Consider the following 27,338-nt stretch of genomic DNA (forward strand, 5'->3'; position numbering starts at 1 on the left):
ACTTCACCTTCTAGTTAGTCATATGTTACGTGACTGATACAGCTGACCTGTGAAAGCATGTATATGTCCCAAGGCAGGAGATGAACACACTGTGTAGAGTCATTTTAGTTTCATTCTGACAATTGAATTCACCTTGATTGAACACAGCTTATGACATGATAGTTAGGAAAATGGTCATTTATCAACAAGTTGTAGGCATGAGTGTATATTTAGCAATTCAGGGTTTTAGTGTACAGAATTAGTAAAAGACTGATCAATATTTCTAGAGGAGCTGAACACATATTCTAGAGTTGTGGAAATATGCACTGTTGATATATTCTAGTTCTTTAAGAAAATTGTATTATTAGTAAGTAGTAAATTATACGACAAATGATGATTTCATTCACGAAAGGAAAAATAGCCGGGCTGGCTATATGTAGAAAGGTAATTAAATATGGAAAGGGTTACACAGTCATTGCCAAGGATTTAGGTCACCTGTGAATCACGGTGAGAGAAATTTTCCAAAAGTTGGAACAGCAATGAACTTTCCCAGAAATACCTAAATTTCTCCAAGGACTTTGACAACCTATCCAGGAGGTCACAAAAGGACCTTTAACATCATCTAAAGCTCTGCAGACCTGCAAGAAGGAAAACGGGCAAAAGTCATACCCAAAAGGACCAGAAGCAATGAACACAAAGGCTCTTTCTAACATCTTTGTGATCCCCAAAACCTTTCCAAGTTTCTGTAAGCTGAGCATAAGATGTGTGTAAAACAAAAACAAATGCAAAAAGATGGTATGACGTGAACTTAATTAGGTTGTTCATGCTAGAAAACCTTTCAGTGTGGCCGAACTAAAACAATTCTTCAGAGAGAACTAATTTCCAGTTGTCCCCCATGCCTGATGGTATGATTTTATAGTAGAATCATCTACAAGGTTGTAACTTTTTAAAATTTTATGAGCTGTGCAAAAGAAAACAATCCATCTAACAATATATGTTTTTTATTAAAATATGGTATAAAAACTGAGAATTCTTTGAAAACTAACACAGCAATTATTGTTTAAAAGCAGACAAGCAGACTTTTGTGCATCAGAATAAAACACAGTTCACACTACTACAAACATTTATGGCAGAGCAGTGTTTCACAAATATTTCTGCTACTCAAACCACCCAAAACAATGGAGGAGACTTATGATCAGTTGAGCAATTGAGCTAGTAAGTCAACAAATGCATACAATAAAAACCAAAACAGCAGCAACTACAATTAGATTATAGTTGCTTTTGTTTCTAACTAAAGCAGAAGATCATTTCTGTTGAAATCCACACAGCCAAGTTTTGGTTGATTATCAAAAGCACTCTGCTCTTTAGAGACTCAACCATGCTGTATGTGAGACCCTGAGGTTGGGGCCGAACTAGCAGCCTGGGAATACTCCAAGTCTCCTCACAAGTGAAAAAGCACAAACGTGTCTGAGTGCAAGTGTATGTGAGAGAGAGAAAAAGTGATGAGAAACGGATGATAAAAGTGCCGCAGCCTCCAGATTTCTTTCAGCTTTATCTCAGAAGCTATACAGAGTAATGTCATCTGGGCCAGTCTCTCTCCCCACATGGTTCCCCTCAGTGGGGACTTAAGTTGTCAGATACAAGAGAACAGACTGTCGAGTTAGGACAGTGTGTGCGTGTGTGTGTCTGTGGGTGCACAAGAGAGTGCTACCAATGAATTTTCAGCAAGCAACAACAACCTGATCCTGTATATCTCGCAAACTGGGTCAGCTTACCTGTATGCTCATTGACCGTTCCTCACCTGTCCACTTTGAAAACCAGAGGCCATATAACTCAATCAAAGAGCGCTCAGTGATCGTGTTGAGGGGGGAAATGAATCAAAGATAGAAGTGTTGCATTGATCTTCCAGAGAATCAATACAGTACAAGTACGAATTCAGCTCAATGCTCTTTGGGTTTGTTTTTATCGGGCATTTCTTTCACAAACCGACATGGGAGAGGATGGGAAGTGTCAGTGCATTCATGCCCAAGCATCCATTCGCGCACGCAAACATACCCGCCCTTTTCTGACAGAAAAAGAAAAGATAAATGTGGATTGAACAGTAGCAAGCAGAGAAATGCTTTCTGTTAGTTCGTGCAGGATTATGGGAGGCAGCTCTGTAATAACTGAAGCAGAGGTGCAACCAGGTGTTAGAAAACGCTGCTGTTCCATTTAATACTTGTTCTCCATCCACCTAGTAAGCCAACAATCACCCCCACAGAGACCAAGGAGAGAATAAAATCTTCCAATGCAATATGCCACCTAGGCCCTCGCCAAAATGATATAATTGAAATCTTTTCAAATGTTTGCTCCATCTGGAACAATCTAAACCTTCTCCAAAGGCGAAATCACAGCCAATTTGGCAGCCAGTACTCTCAAGGTATACTTTCTAAAGGCTTTTACTTCAGCTAAGATGATTAAATAGCAGCTATTTCCAAGTGTAATGCTGATGTAAAATAAAAATGAAATGAATGTACCAATCATTCTTCAAGAGATGGAAAATAGACAGTTTCCTCTTAATCCTCCTCTGATCAGTAATTGGTATAAAAAAGCAAAAAAACCCAACGTATTTTCATTCCTGTTCAATACATGCACCAAAGAGGTCGCTAAACACATCGTTCGAAAGCATGTAATTTGATGCATTTTTTAAAAAGTGAATAAAAATCAGATACATATATGCATAAGCAGGGGTGATTTTGTAACTCTTTAAAAAAAGATTTTGGATTCACATCACTTATCTTGATCACAAAACCAGCAGCATTTTTTTTCTGTGTTGGGGAAAAAAATGAAAGAGCAAAAAGTGAATGCCTTGGAAATTGTATTGGCTAAGAAAAGTTTGACATCTTCAAAGTCTTCTAAAACCAGTTTCCACTGAGGATACGTTTTGCTGCAATCCCATCAGTACATGCATGTGCTGCACAGACAGTACTGTATAAAATAGCCTGTAGCAACTATTGCAAAAAACCTATAGCTGTTTGATCAAAACGCTGACCTCCCGCTGACTGCAGTATCCCACATTGATTCTGAATACCTCCCCTGACATCCTCTACCTCTGTCTCATTTTATATTATCTTTTCCTCTTCCTATTCCCTTTCCTCTCTTTAGTAATCTGTTGTTCTCAAATAAATTGGGTCTGGCAAGCTGTGTATCTTCTTTTTTTAGTCAGACAGGTGTCTTTAGAGAAAGGTTAAGGCCTGTCACTGAATGATCCTTCCTTTGGTTAAACCAACAGAGAAGTAAAAAGAGACTCCAGAAAGTTTACTCAAGTCTTGTACTTTGCTGAGGTTTAAATGTTAAATATTTAAATGTTTCTTTTATTATATTCATTATCCTGATTGCTGAAAGCATTTTATAATGCTTTCTGTTTCTGAAACATAGACATACAACATGTTGGGTTTGCTACAGTGCCTTGTAAATGTGTTAATACCCCTTTAACCCACACATTTAACTGTATTTAAGTAGGATTTTGTAGACCAACATTAAATAGAAATAAATTTACAAATATTTTCAACCCCATTTTTCAGCTTTATCTCTATAAACTCAACTTTCCTCAAATGTCTCATGAGTAGTTAATGGAATCTGTAAGTGATCTGTTCTAACTTCTCAGCATAACTACTTCCTTGAGCGTTCCTTGAGACAGTAGCGACTTGTTCTAACAATGAAACCAACGTGAGAGTTTGTTATAGAAAAATGATGACCAAACAGCATGGTGAAGACCAAGAAGACCAAGGGTCCCTGTGAGGGATTTATCCCGTCCCTAGGTGCTGCTTTTTGTACTTTCTATATTCTAATTTATCTGGTAAATGTATTGTTTTTGTTTGGAGGAAGTAACCTGCTTTTTTTTTTTTTTTTAAGATTTTTTTGGCTCTAGTGGCCTTTACCTGACAGTTAATTGACAGGAAAGTGGGTAATGAGAGAAGGGGAAGACATGCAGCAAAGGCCGCCAGGCCGGGAATCGAACCCGCGACAGCCGCGCCGAAGACCAAGGCCTCCACACGTGGGCCGCACCTAACCCCCGTGTCACCACAGCACACCCTGAAGTAACCTGCTTTATTTAATATTTTGTTTTAATCATTCTCTCTTCTCATTGAGGTCACCTGGTCATGTGTTGCCATGTCAGGCCGGTGCTGACAAGGACCTGGTGTTTCCAATCAGCCTCACTGGGAAAATCCATTGTTTGAGAGGGAGGGGACATGTTTTTGTTTGGACCCAGACTGTTTTTGTTTTAGTTTTGTTAGAGTTGTTAGAGTTAGTTGTAATTATGTAAATATTTTTCTAGGAATATAGTGTAGTACAAATGTTTATTTCCTATCTGAAAATGTAAAATGTTGTCTCCACCCCCTAATTAGACCTGGTAGGAGCTAATGCTTTAAAAGCTGGGTGGTTTAGATCAGAGGGGGACTCTCCCTCCTGTTGATTGAAGGCATGTCATGCTGTGAACTGGAATGAAATGTTTGAACAATGACATAATCAAAAGATTCAGAGCTCTGCAACTTGCCTATCTGATCTCTGCATTTTTGGACATTATTTTGCTGCCTTGGCCAGAAAAAGGTTTTGTTATAGATCACAAACCTACAGTCCCACAGGACAAAAATAATACATTGGAATAAAGTTATGGAGACGTTCAAAGCAGGGTTAGGTCAGCAAACAATGTTCTAAAGTTTGAAATCCTATAGGGCCCTGCTCAATCAGTGATTTGAAATTGAAAATTGTATAACAACAAATGCAAATGTACAGAACTATTATTGCTCAGAGAAGCAGTCAAGAGGCCTGTGGTAACTCTGGAGGAGCTGCATCCACAGCCTAGGTGGGAGATTTACATGGGACAATGATTAGTTGTACACTCCACAAATTGCTCTACTTTCACACTTGCTCTGCATCTTATCTGACTGGAGCTACTTGGCAAAGAAGATTAGAGATAAATTAAAATCTTAAAATGTCAAAAGCTACCACCAAAGACTTGCAGCTCGTACAGCAGCGAAAGGCAGTTCTACAAAGTACAAACTCCAGTTTGCTGAATGCCAGTGCAGGCCAGACATAAAGAGGCAACTTCATATTCCCAATAAAATCCATTTAATTTAGAGGTTGCTAAATGTCAAAGTGTGGAAAGGTTCAAGGAGTAATAATACTTTTGAAAGGCATTATTACTATTCTATTTTAAATCAGGTAAAGTTATGCAAAAAGGATAGTATGAGTACTTTAAAAGTGTTGATTGTGAACTCTTCATGGAAAGATAAAATCGTAAGCCTCGATAAAGCTCAACAGCTCTTACATGACAGCCCTCATTTACTTCTGAAGAACAAGCAAAAAAAAAAAATTGCATTCAAGCAATAAGTACTGGAACTAGAGCGGCTCCTGAGTGATTGCTGGTCTGTTGGTGAACGAGAAAGCCCGTGTCCACGCAGCAGCAGCGTGCACACACTCATCGAGCTGTTGACCTCAGAGGGGCTTTACGTGGCCGCAGATAATGAGCTTTAACGTTCTATTTCATCTTTCTCAAAAAGGAGGAGCACTGCAGACACCAGAGGGCCTAAAGGTCAAAGAAAGCAACTCGCTCTGAAAAGAGATAACACAATGCAGGTAATTATTGAGACAATCATAAATTGGAGGAGGCCTGATAGAGTTCCATTACTTTAGCTGAGTGGAGGGTGAATTTAGTGTTGGAGAAGAGGAACCATTAACACTATGAGTGTGCTACTCTCCATGGAAAGTATATAAGTGGAATTAGAGAAGGACCTGTCTGAACAAATTAATGCATGTGCCTAAAGAGACTATTCAGAATGTTTATGTAAACCATTTACATGCTGTACATAAGGTTTGAACAAAGGTACAACTTTTGCCGATACTGAAGTAGCACTTTGACTTTTCAGTTGCAGAAATTTGGCATGCAAAATAGTATTTCTGCACAGATTGGAGATAAACGATGTCTTTTGGAGGAGAAGCATTTTGTAATTAGGAGACGATTGTTGATAGTAGAAGAGTAATAATAATAGTAATAGGCTTTGTGGCAAAAGTATTCACACAATTCAAAAAAGTTCAAATGCCCACTCTATGCCAGAGTATATGTTCTGACATATAGTGTGATTCTACACGCCAGCGTGGCATGTAGTGGCACATATTTGATACATTGTACATAAATGCACATGTTTTCTAGTTTTCTTTTTGTGTTCGTTTTTGTTTTAACAAACAAAAAGACCTGGAAACCTTCTGCCTTATAGCCCTGGCTGCAGGGTTATTGTTCTGCTAAACTGTGAATCTCTGTCAGAGTCTTTTCCAGCCTTTAGCAGGTCTTCTACCAGGATTGCCTTGCATTTAGCTTCATCAATTTTTGAATCAACTCTGACCATTTTCTGGATCCATGATGAAGAAAATCATCACCATAGCATGTTGCTGCCATCGCCATGTTACTCAGAGGAGTGGGTGTGTTCAGGGTGATGTGCAGTGTTAAGTTTTCAATTCTACAGTATTTAGCATGAAGGACAGATTTGTGATTAACAGTTGTGCTGTAGGAGTTTGTATTTATAATGTGATAGAGTGTGAAAGCAGAAAGGGGCAGACAGCGCCTTTGTTCCTCCGATCTGACAGGTGGTTAATCTTCATTAGTGTCATAAATCATCTTAAAAGCATCTACGATTATTAAAACATTGCTCATTTCAACACAAAGAAGACAAGAAATTACAGAGTATCAGAAGGAGCGTGAAGCCCCCCGATGGTCAGTACAGGGACATGACTCTCCAGTAAAAGATCTTGACGGCTGGTTTGGCCCCAGGCACTGTGTTTCACCTCCTCCAAGCAGAACTAACACAAGGAAACATGTCACGGCTGGGTAGGTGTGAATTAAATCTGGCTGCTGGAATCCAATAGAGGGCCCATGCAGCCAAAGTGATCCACTAATGTTTTGTTCAGCTTAATTGAGCATTGTCCCTTCAACTCAGCCTCACATCTTCATCTTGCATCTAATAGCGGCGGCTCACTAAACGTCTAATTACCTGAAGTTACACTGGAAAAATGAGTAAACTTTATGATGGCATAGGACACAATCAAAAAGTGCAAATGTGTAGCTCCAGTAAAATTTGAAAACTAAAATTGACTTGGATGATAAGTTAAATTTTTCAGAATTTGTGGTTTAAACTAAGAACACAAACTCAAATGCAGTCACAAACGCACAAAAAAAACTCCAGCATATTTTTTCTTTTTACTTCACCTGCAGAGTGCATCTGCGCGACAAACCCGTCGCAGCTCCAGACAGTTAGGCTTCTCCTTATCTGTGTAAGAGCAATCAGGAACTATCGTCTGCCTGCGTCTCTCGGCACAGCCTTCAGACTGGCAGGGACAGAAGATCAGCCGTTGGCTTAACTCTGGAGGCACGCGGTCCATGAAGGCCCTCAGAGTCTTGTGGCAGCGCTTCCTGTTGCAGCTCTCTCCTTTATTGGTGTCACTCCGGCTGCAGGTAGTGATGTAGCTGCTGCGGTGCCTCTTGCAGAGGGAGTTTAGGTTGCAAGCCTTAGTTGCGTTAAGGCAAGGGTTGCAATCCTTCTCTCCTTCAGGACACTGGAAGGGCTTGGGGGTCAGTGTGTGCAATCCTAAAAGTAAAGAGATGGAACAAAGAAGACAAGTGAGAACAAAATTAGTGTACAAGAAAAGAAAGCTAAAGGAGAACATGCTGCATTACCATTAAAACTAACAGAAGTCAACACTTAAAATATATCACTGTGTGTAATGAGTGTGACAAGACAATATCCCCACACTGCTATACCACCAGTTCTAGCTTGAACTTCTGATACAACTTCTGATCCATGAGCACATACATTTTTCAGCTGAGTCTGGGACAAACAGACCAGTCAATGTTCCTCCAACTTGTTATTGTCAAATTCTCTTGAGTTTGTGTGAACTGTAGCCTCAGTTCCCTGTAGCTGACAAAAGTTGCAGAAATATCTGTTGCTTGCCATTTGGGTGCCCTAAAAACAGACAAAACTAGGACTCATCCTTTAAATCCTTCAAACAAGGCCTATTCTTGAAAGTAGCAATTTTGTTAGAATAAGATTTGATTTACTTTTAGGAGTAGTTTTATTACACTGTACTTTATACTCAACTGAAAGTAAAAAGAAAAGGCGTGAAATACAGACACACCAAGTTAAAGTAAGACTTATTTATTACGCACACGCTTTGCTATTTTAAGGCAATTTAACACCTGCTGAGCCTGCTGTGCAATTTAGCACTGGAAGAAATTTACGATGTTCTAAACTGAATTTTTATATTTACATTGCTGACAATAAGTCTTAGTCTCGTAGGTTGTTTTGTTTTTGTTTTGTTTGTGTAAATGAAAGAAAAAAACTGATTTGGAAAAGTGACATAATGACATAAATTTTAAATATTAAATCAGATGTATTGATAAGTTACTCAGTATTTCAGTACTAATTTATTTCATTAACTTCATTTATTTAAGATAAATGAACAAATAAAAACTTTTTTACTCTTACTTGGGTAATTTTGTAGATGGATGCTTCTTAGTTTTTGCTCATACTTCAGTACAATGTTGGATACCTTACCCACCCTGAAGAAGATTAATTAGGAGGAGCCTATTGATAAAAACCAAAAATTTGCAAAGCCTGCAGAACTTTTTCCACATTCAGTCAAATAATTATTTCAGATTAACAGATTGTACTGCTGTTCGAAGTAAGTCATTCTTGAAGCAGGGCAGGTGTAGCAGACTGAACACCTGACAAAGACATGAGTCATTTCTCATGTCTTTGTCTCTGTAGTATTTCTAATTTTTAAGCATTTCATCTCTTCAGAGCAATATTTATGTTTTTTAAATGCTGATGGAATGTACGTTTTTTTTTCATCAATATCTAAAAAATTATTTAAATCACTCGTGCTGGAGATTCTTCTTTTTTCTGAAGCAAATTTGTTATGTAGTTCCTATATCTATTAACATGGCTCACTCATTTTTAGTTAAATATGTTATGATTAACTGTAGTGATCAAGCGTGATTCTTTTGGTTCATGTTGCAATATCTAAGCGAGCGCAGCTCACGGTTCACGTTCTGACTTATCAACATTGACTTCACCTCGTTTCATGAATCCCCAGCAGAGAGACTTCAATATCATCTTTACCTCTGATATTTCAAACAGCTGTAAGCCAGCAGAGGGATGCCTCCAGCCAGGCCCATCTACTCCACCTAAATCGATCCAGGCTGTTACAGACCTTGAGTCAAATATAAATAAATTAAGATATGATTTCAGATTACATGTTGATGAATTATTCATTAACCGTTGACAGCTGATGTGATTACCATAATACCAGGTGATTATCAAGTTGTCATATTGTTACGAATAATATTTAAATGTATCTTTCAATGTTTTGACTTAATGGAGCAAACGAGAAACGTTGTCTCATTATTCATTCGTTTTCCTTGGATATGTTTCCACCAACATATCCAAGACCTTGGATATGTTGGTGGAAAAAAAGAACACTGCCTCGCACAATCCTGTAACGTCTGCCCGGGATCCGCTAAGGTCAGGGAGACCATGTTGTTGCAGAAACAGTGTTTTGTTCATCAGTTCCATCCAGTTGCACATTTTTTATTTTTGAGTGACAAAAACAACCTGAAATTACCCACCCAGCTATAGGTCATAGTTAAGAAAAACAATGTCATGTTATTAAACTTGTTTGAATGTTCTCAGATGCTGTACCATTTTGGTAATAAGAGAAAAAACTTTTCTCATGAAATATACTTGTAATAAAGCAACTTTATGTTCACTGGTGGCACCCCTCTCTTGCATTCAGGCTATATTAGAGAAGTTAACCTTCTTTCCCCTGTAGATAATGATATTTCAGAGGTCGTGGCGGCACGGTGACACTCTGAGAGATTCATCTCTTATTCAACAGAACCAATCTCCCTCCATGTCTATCAGACAGCCTGGAGCAGGAAGAGGACAATCTTTTTTTTTAAAGGGGTTGTGGAAGATGCACAGGATTGTTTCCCCATGTTACGTTGCACGTTATCAATCCTTGAAATTGGGGGAGAGAGCACATAAAACCCCAAAAGGGGGACAAAAATAAATAAGCAAAATGAATGATTTTGTGGTTTCAGGGAAACAAAACTCACAGCCCCATAAGACTAATAAAATTCCAGAAGATCATCCTAGAGGGAAGGAAGCACATTTAAATGACCTTCCCTTTCAGTGTTGCTATTAGTAAGATGTCTTAAGATTGATTTAGGAAGAACTCTGATAAATGGATGGGTGCTAAGTGTTTTATTGTGAGCTTCTTGTTCAAATGTTACGTTTTATTTGACTCTTTTTTAGATTACAGTATCCTCATGTTGAAGGCTGTTTGTCCCAACACTATCAGACAGTAAGTGTAAACTCAACATATTCTGAGTATTACTTAAGTGTCTTTTACTTTTGTGACATTTGAACAGATTTCAAACACAATGGACTTCGTTTATGAAAACTGGACTAGATTCACATGTGATCTATGAAGCTGTGGAAATAGTGGCCAATCCCAGCATGTGGAAAGTGAGACTTGATAAGTTTACTGTCTGAAAACAAACAATCTTCATGTAAATTCAACATCCTGCAGTGAAAGAGCAAAAAGGGTGACACTCTCACAAATATTTTAGAGCACAAAACCTAAAATGAGGTTTTTCCACGCAAATACATTTTCTACAAATGTTGCAGAAAATATGGGTAATGCTGAAGGAGGTCGTGTTTCTGTCATTACGTCTCAGAGCACCAAAGTAAATCTGACTATGCAACACAATATTGTGCAGAACTGCACAGGCATAAAATATATTACCGTTTGTAGGCCACGTTCCACCAGCTGATCCAAAGCAGGCCAATCTCCTCTTCAGTACTCCAGAGTAGTGATTCACTATGGCCTGTTATGACTTTGGTTTCCCAAAGCATAATAAAGTTTTACATTCTGACAGAACTACATAATTAGATGTCTTTGAAATCAAGAGCCAGATATTGCTTTCCATACAAAAATGCTGAATCCAGAAGAATCTTCATCTTCCTGAGTGTAATTATGAAAAATACATTAACAACACTGACTGCTTAAATCGTTTTACATGCTGGTCCAGATCTTGTGACATTTTATGTTCTGCTTAGCAGGTCAGCAGTTAATCACATACACAGCTCAGATTCATAAAAGTAACATTATTGTAAGAATTAGTTTGCCCTACAATAAAAATATCTAAAGTTATTGGCTATCAAACCTAGTTTTTGCACTAATATGGACCAATAATTCTCCAACACTGAATGATATTTTTGCTGGTTCAAGCTGACATAAATTTATATAAACAATCTGAGACTTGGCCTGGAGTTTTTTATTTAAACATATGGCACATTCATAACTAAACCCATTCATTCCCAGATTTGTAATAAATGGATACCCAGTCGAGATATGGCTCACTGCCATGGCTTTTTGGAACAGTAGGAGTTAAGTGCTGTTAAGTTAATTGTCAAATGTGTCACAAAAGAGTTTTATATTGCTTACTATATTCAGTCAAGGTAAAGTATTGCTCCTATATTTTGCATTCTGTAAGAAAATATGGTGACTAATGATGCTAAAATGTAGGTTTTATTTGCAGCTTCCAATTTGGCCCTAAATTTAATGACTATTGCACTAAATAAGTAACTTTCACTGCGTTTAATCATCACCAGTTTAATATCTAGAAACAACTGATGGATCAAGTCTGAAGTGCCTTTTTTCCAGCTTGAGATATTCTTTCTGTAGCAACACAAAAACAGCAGCTAAGGAGGGTTTTGATGTCTCCCGGTGCCAGAATTCAACCAAAAACTTCTACTGACAACCCTACACTAATTTTTCTGCCCATATGCATGTTTTATAAAGATGGACCCTTGCAGGAGAATTAATCAGTCATTTCAGACGGGAACAAATTGGTTCTTACACTGTTACACCAACAGCTGAAAAAAAGAACTAATTTTAACCACAGTCTACAATGAGGCCGAAGCGCGGCCCAAGTTTTACTTAAGTGGGCCGAGCTCAAGCAGGGCCAGAGGAGAGCGGTACGGTCCAGCTGGTGGAAACATTCACAGGGCGACTGTCCAGTAGTTCAGGCTGCATTACATTGATGGATTGCAGCTTCTAAATCTCCCCTGGCCATCTGCAGCTATAATGTGAGCCACTGGGGGGGTCTGAGATGAAAAAAAAATAGGAGAAGGATGAGCTCCTACAATTTATCTGACCAGGCTGAGCAGAGCCTGCAATGGAGGCTGCGGCAATGGATGGGTTTTTACTACCTTTGATTGGGAAGCAAAGATGGAATCTGGTGCTGGAACCAAAAAGATGTCCTAGGGCGGGCATAAGACATAAAGCCCACTTGATAGCTCTAATGTTGTTACACTCTAATAGGAAAGCATGCAAGTGCAGGAGGCGAAGAGGAAGGAGGCAAAGAGGTGGAGTTGAGAGGGGAAACATTTAGTATTGTGTTACAGAGTTATAATTGATTTTCCAAGTGCATCACAATACAGATTTTCAGAAAACACGTTGTGCAGTAATGTTCGGAGAAAGCGGCTGATAAGCCGGTGAGATGAGACGTTTAAAAATGGAAAAAGCTTTAAGAGCAGAGAGAAGACTTGTGGCGGTTGATTACTGTAGCTGGTCATGATCGAAGGATGAAGTGAGAGGATACAAACAGATTAAATGGCCACTCACACAGACAAGCTGGGGAGCTTTCAATTAATGGAGCCTAGTTCAGGAAAAAGATGCACAGTGCCCAAAATAATTAATGCAGCTCATCAGGGGTGCAATCAACTGCTCTCAGCATAACAATATACCTATCTACAAACATAGCAGTTGCACAGAACAAGTAAGTAAAGCTGACAAAGTGAAAGGCTAGAAAATTGGAAGGGTGTGCTAATTGAATATTGGACGTGGGATCAATATATACCAAAAGTCATGTAAATATTAGGACAGTCTGGTTACCAAAGTTGTCAAAATATACTAAAGACTTAAAAATCAAAGTCCTTCAAATGTAAAAAACACTATCAAAGTGATTAGTTTTCTTCTATTGTCTCTTCTAGCATTCTCCCCCAATGTTAAGGCTTAAATATGACCTATTTTTTTTCTTTTATTAAACATGACAAATGAGAACCAGTTCATGTTGGAGCTGACGACATATTTCAAAATGTTTAGGTGGTGAACTTGAAACTCCCATGAACATTTTATCCATAATAAGTGTAGTAACTCTTTGTGGATCATAAATCAGAGTTCTCTAGTGGTGATGTAATGGTGCTACTGATTTTGACAAACAATGGAAGAGAAATCAAGACAATGAGGTGAGAAAGAAAGAAGTGGTTAGTCAGACAGCTGGATGGTGAGAAGCAGGCCGTGTTCTGGTGAAGAGAAGGGCATAGTCAAAATGAAACTGAGCAAAATGTAAAAAGAGCTTGTAAGAACAGAAAAAAGCTGATAAAATGGGGCATGCACTTTGTATTAGGATTTGGATACTTTAATTCCTTAAGAGTAAGGGATCTTCTTTCTTAAGTAATTGCTCTCTGTCAGCCTAATTTGAATTCAGCATTTCATATATCATCCCGTACTCGAGGGACTTTACACTGCAGAAAGGATGGGGGAGTTTGAGGGTATGTGGGGCTTGGGGGTCTAGAGGTTCAGGCTAGGTTAGGAGTATAAGGTTGACTCCTGGTATGTTCTCAGTAATTAGGAAAGGTGCCAAAGTTTGAATTTAATACAGCCCAGGGTGAGCGTGCGAGAGCTTGTTAGGAAAGTCTTTAGTCTGGACCCCAAGGAGTGTGTCAAGCATTTCCGTGTCAAAGGCCTCATCAGTCATTAGCGCTATATTCTGTCGCAGTAGGGATTTCCAGAGGGGAGGAAAAGGAGCCGCACTGAATCTACAAAATCATCTCTTTAAGCTTTACCGAGCGGGTTATGTGAGTGGATTTCATAAAAGGCAGGGCAGTGGAGTTCAGAGAAACGCAGGGTTTCTCAGAGATCAGCTACATTTTACAACTGAATATGAAATAAATGCAGCAAATCGAAGCAGTTTGAGATCGAGAGGCTGCAAGAAGTCATGGACATTATGCAATGTAGCAAAGCTAAATATTTTTACATGGAGAACTCCTCAGATAACACTGGGCTTCCAGAGAAGCTGTGAGTCACAACAAACACAGGTATATATTCTGAAATGTTTATAAGAATTTCAAATTTACCCTTGTAACATCCTCGTTGACACTCTTTATTCAGCTCTCTCAACACTGATGATAATACAAAAAGCTTTGAAACTGCTTAACAAGATGTGTATTCAAAGGTTTGCCTGTGCAATATTGCTTTAATGATCAGCTCTACTGTTCATTATCAGCATTCAAGTCAACTGAAACAACACATTCTGTTCTCTGACGCTGACTTTCTCTGTAAAATGCTGACTACTGCAAGGGGAGTAGAAGCAAGTCTCATTACAAATCCACTGAGGGACAAGCTAAGGCTTTACTAAGAGTGAACTGATTAGGAAATGCACACAGGATAATGAAGCATATTAGCAAAAGCAATATGAACACACATGGGGACAGCTGCAGGCATACACAAAACTAATCTTGCACAAATCCATGCAAAGCTACTCTTGCACCCCAAAGCGATTGGAAACCTTAATGTACATATGCAAATAAAAAAAACCCTGCTAGTGTTTGCCTAAGTAACAAGAATTGTTATGACAATGGCGTGAAAATGTCAAACATTTGCAGCAGCATACTTAGCAGAGCTGGTGCACCGTTCCATCTCTGCAGCTGTACTACAAGCAGCTTTCTAGATTTAATTGGACGGCGGACATACACTGCTGAGAGGTGAGGGGCTTAGAGCGGAGAGGTGGAGGGTCTAACTAAAGGATGTTAAACCTAATTCCAGGAGGAAACCCTGCATGGAGGATTTTCTGCTGCCCTTTGCTCTTGATAAGTTAATCAGCTCAGCACTGAGTCAAGAAAACAGAACACACTACAAAATACCATGTTGCAATTATTATAAATAATATCTCTGCATCTTTTGTAGAAAAATGCCACTTATTTAAGCTTTGATAAAGGTTAATTTTTGATTACGATTCATCCGTACTTTTCACTCTATTTCCTTGTTTCCTAAATCCAACAAAGACTTTGTTGATATCATTGAACAATACAACTACCATAATCTGGAGATGTCTACTGTCACACTCAGAAATTTTGCCAACTTCTTTTAGGATTTTTTATAAAAAAATCAGACAACCATGCAACATTTCTAGAAGTATTTCTGTTGATTTAAGTGGGGCTTGAAACCATAGTCAGTTTGTTTATGCACAGAACTCCACGCTCCAGTAAACTCATGCATTACTAGTGAGTGTGAAATCTACTTGAAGGACAGAAGGAAAGAAAAAGAAAAGAACAAAAATATGCTTTTGGTTTTAGATTTGCTATTATTTCAAGGAGAAGTTTATGAGATATCTCTTCCCACTGCTATCCTTATACCCTCCACCCACTAAAGTCCGGCACCTAAAACAGTTGTCTGCAACCTTTACAGCATAAAGAGCCATCTCTGCTCTCAGGCCAGCCAAATAAAAACTTGCTTAGAAATGTGCATGTCACTAAGAATTTTAAAAGTTTAGATATCATTTACAACAATGTTGTCATGTGTGTTCATCCGTGTGTGTCGATTGTTTTGTTTTTTTTGTTTGTTTTTTACCATCAACTTGCCAGGGAATTACTGATGAAAATTAGCCCTTGTGGCTAAATTTAGCACATTTACATGATTGTTTAAAAATATTCATATTGATTAATATGCACTGTACCTCATGAAATAAATTCAAATTCGAATTAGATCAATATCTACTCTCTATTTTTATTATTTTAATTAAAGATAAAAAATTTTTTTGCTAAAGACGATGGATCTTTTTTTTCTGTAGGATGTAAAATTTTGTTGAATATTTTACTTTTAGGAATATTTTTTTTAGGCTCCAACTTAATGAAAAAGAAAACATAATATTGATACTTTCAGAGTCATTCTCTGTAGAAATGTAATGCAAATATTGAAGGAAAAAAAAAATCAGCATTTGTTATTCTATCTACATTTAAAGACATTTAGTTATTTTTTTTTGTAAATTTTAGTCAAATTTATTAGGAGATATTGTGGACGGTCCAAACAGCCTGAGACACAGGTTGCAGACCCCTCACCTAAAGGTATCTGTTGCCATTTAATTCAAGAAGCATATAAGCTGATTCATCATGAACTGTGATCAGTTTCTTTCTTGAAAGCACAAGCAGCTTCAATAAGCCTATGCAGTACAAACCGATGAATCAATAATCAGGCACGGAGATGTCTGTAAAGAGGTGTAACGAGATCTCGTGATATCAAAATGTCACCAAATGAAGTGAAGTCTGTGAAATTCAGATATGAAGATGAATGCTTTAGACTTGATATTCTGCATTTTGTTCATTCTCTTATTTTGAAGTATGAAAGAAGTAGTTCTTGAGTGACTATCAAAAATACAGAGACAGACAAAATATTAAACTTTTGAGAATATTAAAACCTAACAAACCTGATAAGCTAAAATAGAGTGGGCTGGAATATTTAAGATTATAATGTTGATAATATATGATGTCCAACTTTCATTAGAGCTCTCCTTTTTTTTCTTGAAAGCTCAAGCTTGTTTGTCATTTAGTGTTGTGAGATTTCGCCCTTAATCAGTATCCATATCAGACACATGTTGTTCAGTGAAGGAAGATCAGCAGCTTCATTCCAAATGTGAAAAGATAAAAATTCATCCAGCTGGATGAAATATCAGTTTCTTTGAGTCTATTATTTTTAAGGAAAGATAAAGCAATTACTTTTTTCTTGTTTCTGCCCTTGTTGAAAGGATCCTAATTGTGTTGTTGTTTTTACAAATAAAGGTTTTGAACCAAGTTGCAGATTCAAGCTTTTTTTTATTTTATTTTATTTTTTCACTGTTTCACACAGATGATCACCCATCCTTCCTCTTTGTTACTCCACCAAGTGAGATTTTAAAAAATGGGCACGACTGAAGGAGTGTGGGGTTATATATATCAGAAACCGCCACTGCTTTCTGTTGCTCTGTTTGCTTTGTTTTATATCTGTTAGGATTACCTAACAACATGGTTCATTAGAACACGTTAAATTACCATTACAATGTTTTTTGTGCAAGCAAATGTATTTTAATTGAGACGGTATCTACAAATCAGGATAGTTGCAAATGAGCTCCTAACACAAATATATCAGTTGTAAAATGCAGGAAGCTAGTCCTTGTTCCCCTCCCCCTTCATCATAGAAAGCGAGAGGTTCACCACCAGGTATGAAAAAAACCACTGGGGTATCGCTAAGAAAGACAAAGTAAACAATTACATTTTATTTGGCCTAGGTCTTCATGTGATTGCCAAAGATTGAAGGGGAAACTTGGCTCTGACAGCGTTTTGTAGCTTGTTCTATGTGTTTAGGGTTCATTCAAAAGTAATAATACTACTACTACTATAACTATCAGTAGTAGCAGTGATGCTACTGCTACCTCTAATAATAACAATAATGATGATAAAGTATCAATCAGGGCAGCAGCCAAGCCAATGAAATAGCTTACTGGAAAGATCAGTTTAAAAGCAAAACACACTGTGAGTGGATTGTTAAAACAAAAAGCCAGAATTTGCCTTTCACTCTTTTGCAGCGTTATGTGATTGGCTCCCGGTCTAAAGTGTGGTTTATTGCGTTAGTGCCCAGAAGCACAGAAACAAAACAGGGGCAAAGTTGTCTTTGTCGTTATTAATATTAATAACTCCAAGTTCAGTTTGTGTATCCTGACAAGGTGGTAAATATTGGGAGTTTTGCCAAAATACAACATTTTAGAAAAGTCTGCTAAAAGCAACAACTGTGGGTTTCTAGGTAGAGGACATCCAGGCCACCTAATGTCCAGAGGTGGGTACAAACTAGGTGTCAATAAGAACTGTAAACATGGCTTACACAAAGTTCAGAGTTTAAGCTTGATTTGTTGGCTTTAGTAAACATTCAGCCAAACTAACCACTTTAAGCAGATTCTTAAGTGAATTTTTAAAGTATATTTTTTTTCAAGTCAGACATACTTTTTCTCTGAACATTATAGCTCTGATAGAGAAATTGTTCGTGCAGCAAGTCTTATATATTTGAGCCAGAATATGGTGCATGATGGATGGTAAAAGTAACAAGCAGTGCTGAGGATCATGATTATTTTCAGAACTCAAATCTACTTATATTCCTTTTTGAAGTTTCTGCCACCATTATGTGGCACACCAGCACAGCCATCAGACACCTGACATGCAAATCCACTGCTATTTACATTAAACACTAAGCACACAAACAGAGTGGAGGACTTAATTTTGTGACATGTGTGAAACTGAAGTGGGTGACGGTGCCCAACGCTTGCCTTGATATTAATGCTGTAATTATTATCATGTCTTGGATCGAATGTGCAGTCATGTCTGGGCTGAGGGGACCCATCATAAGTCTATCTGCTTGTCGATCATTCTTAGCAGAGGTAGGAGCTGATGTGGCAGACTTACAGGCCCTGAATGGATAAATAGTTGATACTCAGAAGAAAAATCCAACAAGCCAGTGGCAGTTTCTGATATGGGTGATATGGGCAACCGCGCAAGCGGGCATTTTGTCAGGGAGCAGTACGAAGGCATGAAGGGGTCCCACTCTATTGTCATCTCATTTGGGGAATAATTAGAAAAAGGCTCACATTTTTTACTAAGACCATCCAGAATGTACAGATGAAACTGAGCTGAGCATTGACCAGCTGAAACACTGCTGATGGAGGAGTACAAAGCCTAAAAGAAGCGCATTTTATCTATGTGTTAATAACTGAAAGTTTTGAATCATTGAAACAACTGAATATAAACGCTGTCCTCATTCAATATGACAGATCCCACAAGGAGCACTATGTTCCTTCCTTTTAAATATGGACTACTCGAAACTCGCAACTGCATTTCGAGGAAAACAAAACCAAGTGGCTTTGGCTGCCTTATAGTATTAATAGGAGAAACAATGTGTCTTTATGTTTCATTTACTTCCAAATTAGAGAGAATGCACATTACATTATATAATTTATATTCTTTTCTGCTCAACCTTCCGAACCCTATTTTCTTTTTCAGAGAAAATCTTAGAGAGCAGAGATTATTTTTCAATTTTCTACTGCTCTCTGAAAGAACACGTTCCACTGGCCTCCTCAACCAACGAGATATCACATATTCCCCTGCTTTCCATACAGTAACGTTTTCAAACATGAATATGAATGTTTCCCAGTGCCATGCCAAACGTAGTAAGAACTGCGTGTGTAATTACTTATTTTGTTTGCCCGTGGTTTACTCTCAGTGCCACAATCAATTATGCTGCCCTCAAAAATGGTAAATAATGAGCAAAGCTTGAGGCTAAAAAGATTTTTGGAGAGCGAATTCAATACTTCACCTCCGAGAGAACGAGAGAAACAGCTGAAGTAAAATGGATACAGTAATGAGTCCCCTGTTGTATCTTGTTATGTCTAGATACATCCTACTGCATTACTTCTTTTTGCCCTGGCACACACATTTTTGCTCCTACATTACAAACTTTATCATAACAAACTGCACTTACACCACATTTGACTTTTTTATTTTGAGTGCTGAAAATCTCAACAAAGATGTAATACACTCTTTTCATGGTAGGCTACATCATCTTCTTTCAAAACTAATGACACTAACATGATCTGCTTTATTTGCTCACATTTTTATAGTCAATTTTTCAAAATATGCTTTTTTTTTTCTCCCAAAATGATTGCAGTTCTTTATGAGATTTCAGAAAATATGCAATAAGCAGTGCTACATTTGACAGTAGAGAAGAAGAAATACACTGTAGTTGGCATTTGTGGATTGGTTTGGAAAACAACAACAACAACAAACAAATGGAGCACCCAGTGGAAATTTCTGTGAGAACATGACGAAGGCAAATAATCTTGTGCAGTTGAACTCAAGGTTTAGATATCTCCAATCACATCCATTATATAGCCCTGTAGTGCACTACCCATTGTAGCTGTGGTTTAAAAATGTGGGTAGCTGCATTGATTTGTTACATCCTGGCAATGGTAACCAACAGATTAAATAGCAGGCTATAACTCTGAGCTGTTTAATTAGTAAAGCAAAGAAGAAATCACAGTAGAAGCAAAATCAATGGTTGGGAAAAATGCAGTGTGGTGAACACAGAACTGACTGTGCGGTATAAATATCACAACCAACAACCAGGGTATATCAAAGGACAGATGAAGCAACAAGCCCCTTTGTAAACCTGCTTTTTGACGACAGCTCCTTCCAAAGCTCTCTTGAACTTTCAAACGCTTTGTCAGGTTGCAACTTCAATGCATTTTATTGGGATGGCAGGCCAACTCAAAGTATGGATATAAAGTAGAAGGACACATTGTTTTCCACATTTTTTTGTCATTAGAAATATGAAAGCCAACTTGAATCAAAAGTATATACAGCCCATTTTTTTCTACTAAAGAGAAATATCCCAAGCAGAATGACTGTGCCACCATTATGTTTATCTGTGGAGATGGATGTTCAGAATGACCTGCACTGTTAGTTTTCCTCCACACATTGCATTTTGCATCTGGGCCAGAAAATGTACTTACTATCTGATGTGATCCTGGCACCTTATTCCCAATGCTTGCTCTATACTGTGTGTGTCTTGTGGCAAACTGTAAGCGGGAATTTGTATGGCTTGCCGCTAAGCTTGGCTTTCTCTTTGCTTTTTTCCATATAGACTTGTTTTGTCAAAAGATACTTATCCTTTGAGTTGTGGATCTCTGAGAGCTCTCCACAGTCACCATGGCCCCCTTTAGTTGCTTCTCTGATTGTCTCAGTTTCTCAGGATGGTTATAAATGAAATTTATAAAAGAAATTTCTTCAAAGGTCTGGAGTTGTTTCATTTTCCAGTGACACATGAACAGTGCTCAATTAAATGATCAATGCTTGAGAAATGACTTTTAACTTGTCAATAAATTTATCCCTGACCTTGGTCTTCATGGTCTTCTGTTTGTTCACTAGTGTATCCTAACAAACATCTGAATGATTATCAAGATAAAGTTACATACAGCCCCACAGTGGCACGTTATCTTACTTAAGGATATTGAATTCATGAGAGCTTAACTAAACAAATGCAACACCTTTCAGATTTATATTAGTAAACAAAGTTGAGAACAATATTTAAGCAAAAAAAAAAAACACACCATTTCAGAAAATATAATCAATACTGTGAAAAGCAGAAAACAGCTTTTAAATTAACTAGATAGCAGGTTTAGAAGAAAGTCTCTACATTTTGCTCCTTGTAATAAGCTCTTTTACACTCTCTTTTGAAAGTGTGAAAGGGCAAGATGAGCTCAATGCTGATCTCAGTTTAGATCAAAGGAGGGATACCTGAAGAGATGGAAGCCAAGCCAAACACGTCGGGTTGCCGGCTGGGGGCTACAGGTTCATACGGAGATGAGTCTTCCATATCTCCACCTGAAACAACAAAGGAATAATATTTATTACCACTGAAGAAACCCAAATCACTCTAACACTGAGAGAAAGTAACTTGGATCACGGAAACTAAAGACAGAAAACAGATGTGGTCACATTCGCAACAAACAACATTCATAGTCTTGCACAGATGAGCCAAACAAATTTATGCACTGGATTTGAAGAAGACATAAGGTGCTAATAATCTGTTCTACTAAGTTCAGTCAAGGTCTTACATCCTGATCAAATGATTTCCTTCTGGGTGAATCAGCCTGTTCCTGTTGTGGTCTGAATCAAGAGAACGATTGGCAAACTAAAGCACAAGCAATGGATCTTCCATGCTAACAATGTGTTGTAGGAGCAGTTTGTAAAGAAAAAAAAAATCAAATTAGCACTCAACTGACTGTGTGTCTCCCATGCGCCCGCTCCTCAGTGGGCTCTAATCCCACATTTAAAATTCATAGCCATTCTGTGTGATTGAGACAAACCCTCCAGTGTGTAATAGCTTTGCATTCTGATCCTAACAGGAACACAGTGCAGGTGTTGTGAGGGTGGCTCTGAGGCCCCCTGCTAGAGATGAGAAAATTTGAAATCTCCTGGTAGGAGACTACACTTCCCGAACAACAAATCAGTAGATGTAATCAGAGCATAAGGTACAATTTATCAAAATAATGCCCAGAAATGTTCATAGTGAAGATAAAAGCCAATGAAAAAATTCTACAGTCTTTGCTTGGATTTTTCTGTTGAAGATACGTTTTTCTTTTCTTATTGCATGGTGTGGGATAATTTATGTGCCATTTTTTGCACACATGCCACATATGGGTCATTCCTGTTAACGACTGAAAAGGGAGTGAAATATTATCACAAGAAACATGAAGAAAAAAAACTTCAGTAAAGATTTATCTCTTAAAAAATAGAATCAAGGCAGCTCTTTACGTAAAGCTTTACAGCTCAAAAAATAAAGCAGGAGACAGGAGTCAAAAAAGGACAGGATAAGAGCATCAGAAAAACTGACTCTCACAGGTGGAGGAGACCTCAAAAGCTAAAGCCGCACTGGCTCAACTCCAAACGCAGCTATGAGCCCAAAGGTTCTGTCTCCTGGCTTAGCGGCCGCAGGAAAACATGAACCGCCAGCAACGTGATGCCAGCAGAAATCTGGATGCTGGCCAAAGGGTCAGGAGAGAGGCACCATGAAAAGTCCGGCTTCATGTGAGCAGTGAGCAGACAGCAGGTCACAAAAAAGACACCGGAGAAAAGTAAAACAGAAAAATTCCTTTTTATTGAGTTAATAATTTGAGGTTTGATGAGGAGAGTGTTAATAAGAGAAACATTCAAAAGATCCACTGTAGCTCTGGAGGAGCTGCAGAGATCCATAGCTTCAGATGCAGAATCTGTTGACAGAGAGAATGCTGTCATTCATTCAACAAATTTGGCCTTCAAGGAATCCTGTCAAGAAGAAAGCAATTGTTGAAAGACAGCCAGTTTGTGGTTTGCCACAAATGGACACTGCAAATATTGAAGGATGTGTTCAAATCAGATGAAGCTTGAAATTAAAAATATCTTTATGGTTACAAGTGGCAATAATAGCATCATCCTCAGGTCAGAGGGAATGGGATGATGGATGGATGTAAATACAGGGCAACCATGGAAGAAAACTTCAGAGAGGCTACAAAATACTTGAGTCTGGGGGAGATGTTCACTTTGCAGCAGGATAATGGCCCTAATAAGCAGCCATATCTACAACGGATCAAAGCATGTTCCAGTGCAGGGATGGCGCAGTCCAAGTAATTTTATGATAATTTTTTAGCTGCCTGTCTGTTTATGCTGTGAATTTTGCAAGGTAAGTCACAATACAGAAACATGTAAACCAGGCAGCGCTTTGAATTCATTCAGACAATAATTCATTCTTTAAGAGTTTTAATAAGTTATGTGAGGGTAAATCTTCATGCTTTACTGGAACAATACTGTGACAAGGTCAACATTTCTTCTATCTTTTAATCAAAATAAGTGTTTTATTTTTCTCTAATAATACACCAGCATACCTAAAACTGTTATAATGTATAAATGCCTGTTTTGGAAGATAATCTTGTGATCGACCGTGAGATGGAAAGCTCTTTTATTTCCAGAAAAATTCAATTAAATCTAAAAATGTAACTCTTTGTTTTTTCACCAAATATAAATTAGTCTGCTTGTTTGCAAACAGTTCTGTTTAGTTCTGGTTTTGAATCATTTCCTCTGCAGCACATTGATAAGTCAATCAGCAATATGTTGGTGTTACAGTGATTTTATTTTGGATCCAGGATGAAATTGCTTCTTAAAAGTTTTTGGAGGCAATAACACAAATCAGTGCCTTACTGACGGTTAAAAATTACACCAATAATAACATTTTCAATCTAAAAATAAGAGATTTAGTTCACCTCTTTGAAGCACATGGATGTGCATTAGAGTCAAGGCAAGTTATTGAATCCCCATGTTCTCTCAAACTGTGATGATACTTTGATGGACATCAAGTAGCCTGGGATGTGTAAACATTAGTCAGTTGTTACAAAGAACCCAAAGTGTAACAAGAAAATACCTCCCTCATCATTGTACCATCAGAATCATCATAAAACCATGGATCTTTATGTCCATGTGGTTGACACCAACATTCCAACATTACTAGTTGATTATTGGAGTTAAGGTTGAAACTAATTGAACCAGGAAATGCATTTCCAAATTATTGTCCAATTTTGGTGGCGTTGTGAGATATGTAGCTTGATTTGAGTTGCAGGCCAAATCAAACAGTTTTCAGAAGAACTGTTGTCTTTCTTTCATCTTGCACCATAAGAGAAAATATTCTCTGACATCAGAAAGCCAGGTCTGTCCACAAACTGCCATTTGAAGGATATTTTCTTCTTTTTTGGTTTATCTCAGTTTCTCCGATGCCCAGTTTGTAATTTAGCAATGATTCTACACATTATCTAGATGTCTTGAAGGGTTGCGTTTTTGCAAATGTGTTGATTAATTTGCTGTTTTGGGGGGTTTTGTACCAAGCAATTGAAAAAGCATACCTAAAACTGTCGCTGGCTTTTGCATACCGGATGTGATTTTATTTTATTTTTTCAATGAAATTACTGAAATAAATGGTAATGTGTCAATTTACTTGACATGCACTTGTTTTAGATTTTTCAACTTAGTTTAAACTTTTCTTTTGTTCATTCTCTGTCTCTTTAATTACTTTCTTTTTCCTTCCTTTGTTTCTTTTTCCCTTTCTTTCTTTCTTTCTTTCTTTCTTTCTGTCAGTAAACATGCTGACGCCTGCAGAATAATTCATTTGAAAGCTCTTTATGCTTCCATGCCTTTGCTTTTCCGTTGTGTCCCATACAAATCAACATGCTGGTCTTCGTATTTCTATCACAAGAGCGGCTGCAGGACTTTGGTTGCTCGGTATGTCTAATTGCACCAATTGCTTTGAAACCTTTCAGCTCAAGACTACCACTTATTCAGCAAATAACCCCCTCAAACTTTGTTCCATTACTGTTTTCTGCAGGGCCCATCAAGGCTGCCCACTTCAGAAAACAAACAAATGATTCAAAGAAAAAAACAAAAAACAAATGTTTTTGTTTTTTTCTGAGAGAACCATTTTCTCTTTGCAGAGCAACATGGAAGGAAGGATTCCTATATTTTGCCAAAAAGCCCGCTGTCTTGCTGTGATGGTACTTACCATTTTGCACAGGCAGTTACTCACTCTGTGGCGATGCCAGCTGAGATTTGAGTGGTGAGAGTCATAAAATGCAATATGTTGAACTTTAGAGTTTGCAATTTGATTTAACAGTAACAATGTGAACCTTTAAGAGTAGCTGTGGTTAAGGATTCGTTTTAAAGGCTTACACGCAACTGTGCCATAGGTTGCGCTGAATCACAGAACTACAAAACCCACTTTCAATCGTTAATGCCCAGAGGACATGAAAAATGACACCACAGGGAGGCTTGTTGTTTGACAGTCACCCTGGGCCCAATTATGGATTCATTACGTCACAGAAAATTCTTTCCAGCTGTTCAGTGATAAGATGTTTTAAGCTGCAGGGCAACAACTTATAATTGTAATTAAGCCTCCATTTGACTTTGTCGGCTTCGGCAGCACTCAGAGTGTACCGCCTTTCGGCAGAAGAGTAACGCTTTGCAAGTGTAAATGTATGCACAGTTTTTGAAATGATTACACTTCCTTCGCATTATCAGGAAGGATAAACTTTTGAGCTGTGGAAAATCCACTCATAAGTTTTTGTGACATTGTTGGTTGATTGTTTCTGAATGAAAGCCAAAATTACTTTCACAGACTGTCATTCAACCTTTTATTTTTAAATGTGACCTCCTGATTGTCCTTGAGTTTCACATTGATTCTATCCTTTTTTCTTTCTTCCGCCCAGCAGTTTGAAGAGAAAATAACTCCTGAAACTGCTCATGCATATTACATTATAGGCCCTATTCACATGATAAAAATACATTATACAGGGTGGGTCATAAGTTTCCATACATATGAGAATGTAAAATGTATATTTCTTTTATATTTCAGATACCCAAGAAGATGAGTTTGACAAAACAGCAAAGAATTGAAATTATACTGATGGTTTCCTCATTTCTTTATCCTAACCTTTAGCAGTCGCATGGTTGCACGAAACTTTAACAGAAAACATGGAACGAGCATCACACACGACACTGTGGCAAAACTTATTTGCAAGTTTCAGAAAACTTTAAATGTTGCAGATCAATCATGAAGTGGTCCAGGATGTGCAGCGATTACACAGAGTCACATAAAAATAAAAACGGTTGTCCAATATAAAATGTTTATTTTTTCTATGTATTGAAACTTATGGCCCACTCTGTATTTACACCACTTCTATTATATTAGCAGTGAAAACTTTGCATCAGTCCAGGCATAGCTCTAGATCCTCTGCTAGTTCTGTGGGTTGATGCAAAGACTCCACAGTTAACAAAATCAGTTGATCAAGCTGGAACTCTGAGGAGCCGTTTACTTTTTAGACCATATCTAAAAACAGATTTAATTGAAATGTGACTGAAAGGAAGCTAGACTATGAAAATGTAAAGTTTTGATTTGCATCAGAATAGACAAGTTGCTGGTTAGTCTCAGTTTTGAGATCACACAAACGGAAGGTCCTGACCAAAGAGAGCCTCTAAAAGAGTTGGCTTCACATCGCTTCTTTCCTTTCTTAACTTAAAAATGTATCCATGTTGGTTAATGTGAGTTGATCTTTTAACATCCATTAGACCTGTCATACAGGGGACTTTTCTGGGATTCTAGTCATGCTTGAGCAATATCTTTCAAACGCATTTTCCCATGTTCAACACAAAGAAAATAAATATTATCTTAGTTAAGCATCAATACTGAGAAATTGTCTAAAAGTCTGCCAGACTTTTTTCTAATTTGCAGAGAAGCATTAATGTTGCACTGATGAGTCCTTACATCTGCGCAATCACAGATAAGGCGTTTAAATTTCAATTCTGTTTTGCTAATTGACTTTCAACAGGAAGGTTTTTCACTCAGTCCATGTGGTTCACAATGTTAAGCTTTGCTAATACTGATCTATTACAGCAATAAGGTGGTACAGAAAGGTTAAATATACATACTTGCTGTGCAATTAATTATTGGTAAGTCACGCCAGGAAAAGCATGAATTATGTTTTGCATTGTATCCTTGTCTAACTGTAATACTATGCTACTCGATATCTTTGCAGACTGGGTAGCTTTTTCATGCCATTTGAAATGTTTCATTGTAACTGTCCTGAATTAGGTTGTTACATAAGA

The 27,338-nt window shown here is 37.8% G+C and overlaps 1 protein-coding gene across 1 annotated transcript in view; it reads right to left on the minus strand.

Annotated features, from left to right (window-relative positions):
- LOC116730053 (GDNF family receptor alpha-2-like) overlaps positions 1-27,338 on the minus strand; it is a 70,715-nt gene that overhangs the window by 30,078 nt on the left and 13,299 nt on the right. Inside the window, exons 3-4 of the mRNA XM_032579019.1 lie at positions 21,453-21,539; positions 7,223-7,601 (exon numbers count right to left, since the gene is read on the minus strand). Of these exons, the coding sequence (XP_032434910.1) occupies positions 7,223-7,601; positions 21,453-21,539 (466 nt within the window). The remainder of the gene's footprint in view (positions 1-7,222; positions 7,602-21,452; positions 21,540-27,338) is intronic.

The sequence above is a fragment of the Xiphophorus hellerii genome, chromosome 12, assembly GCF_003331165.1.
Source record: "Xiphophorus hellerii strain 12219 chromosome 12, Xiphophorus_hellerii-4.1, whole genome shotgun sequence".
In the NCBI taxonomy this organism is placed as follows: Eukaryota; Metazoa; Chordata; class Actinopteri; order Cyprinodontiformes; family Poeciliidae; genus Xiphophorus; species Xiphophorus hellerii.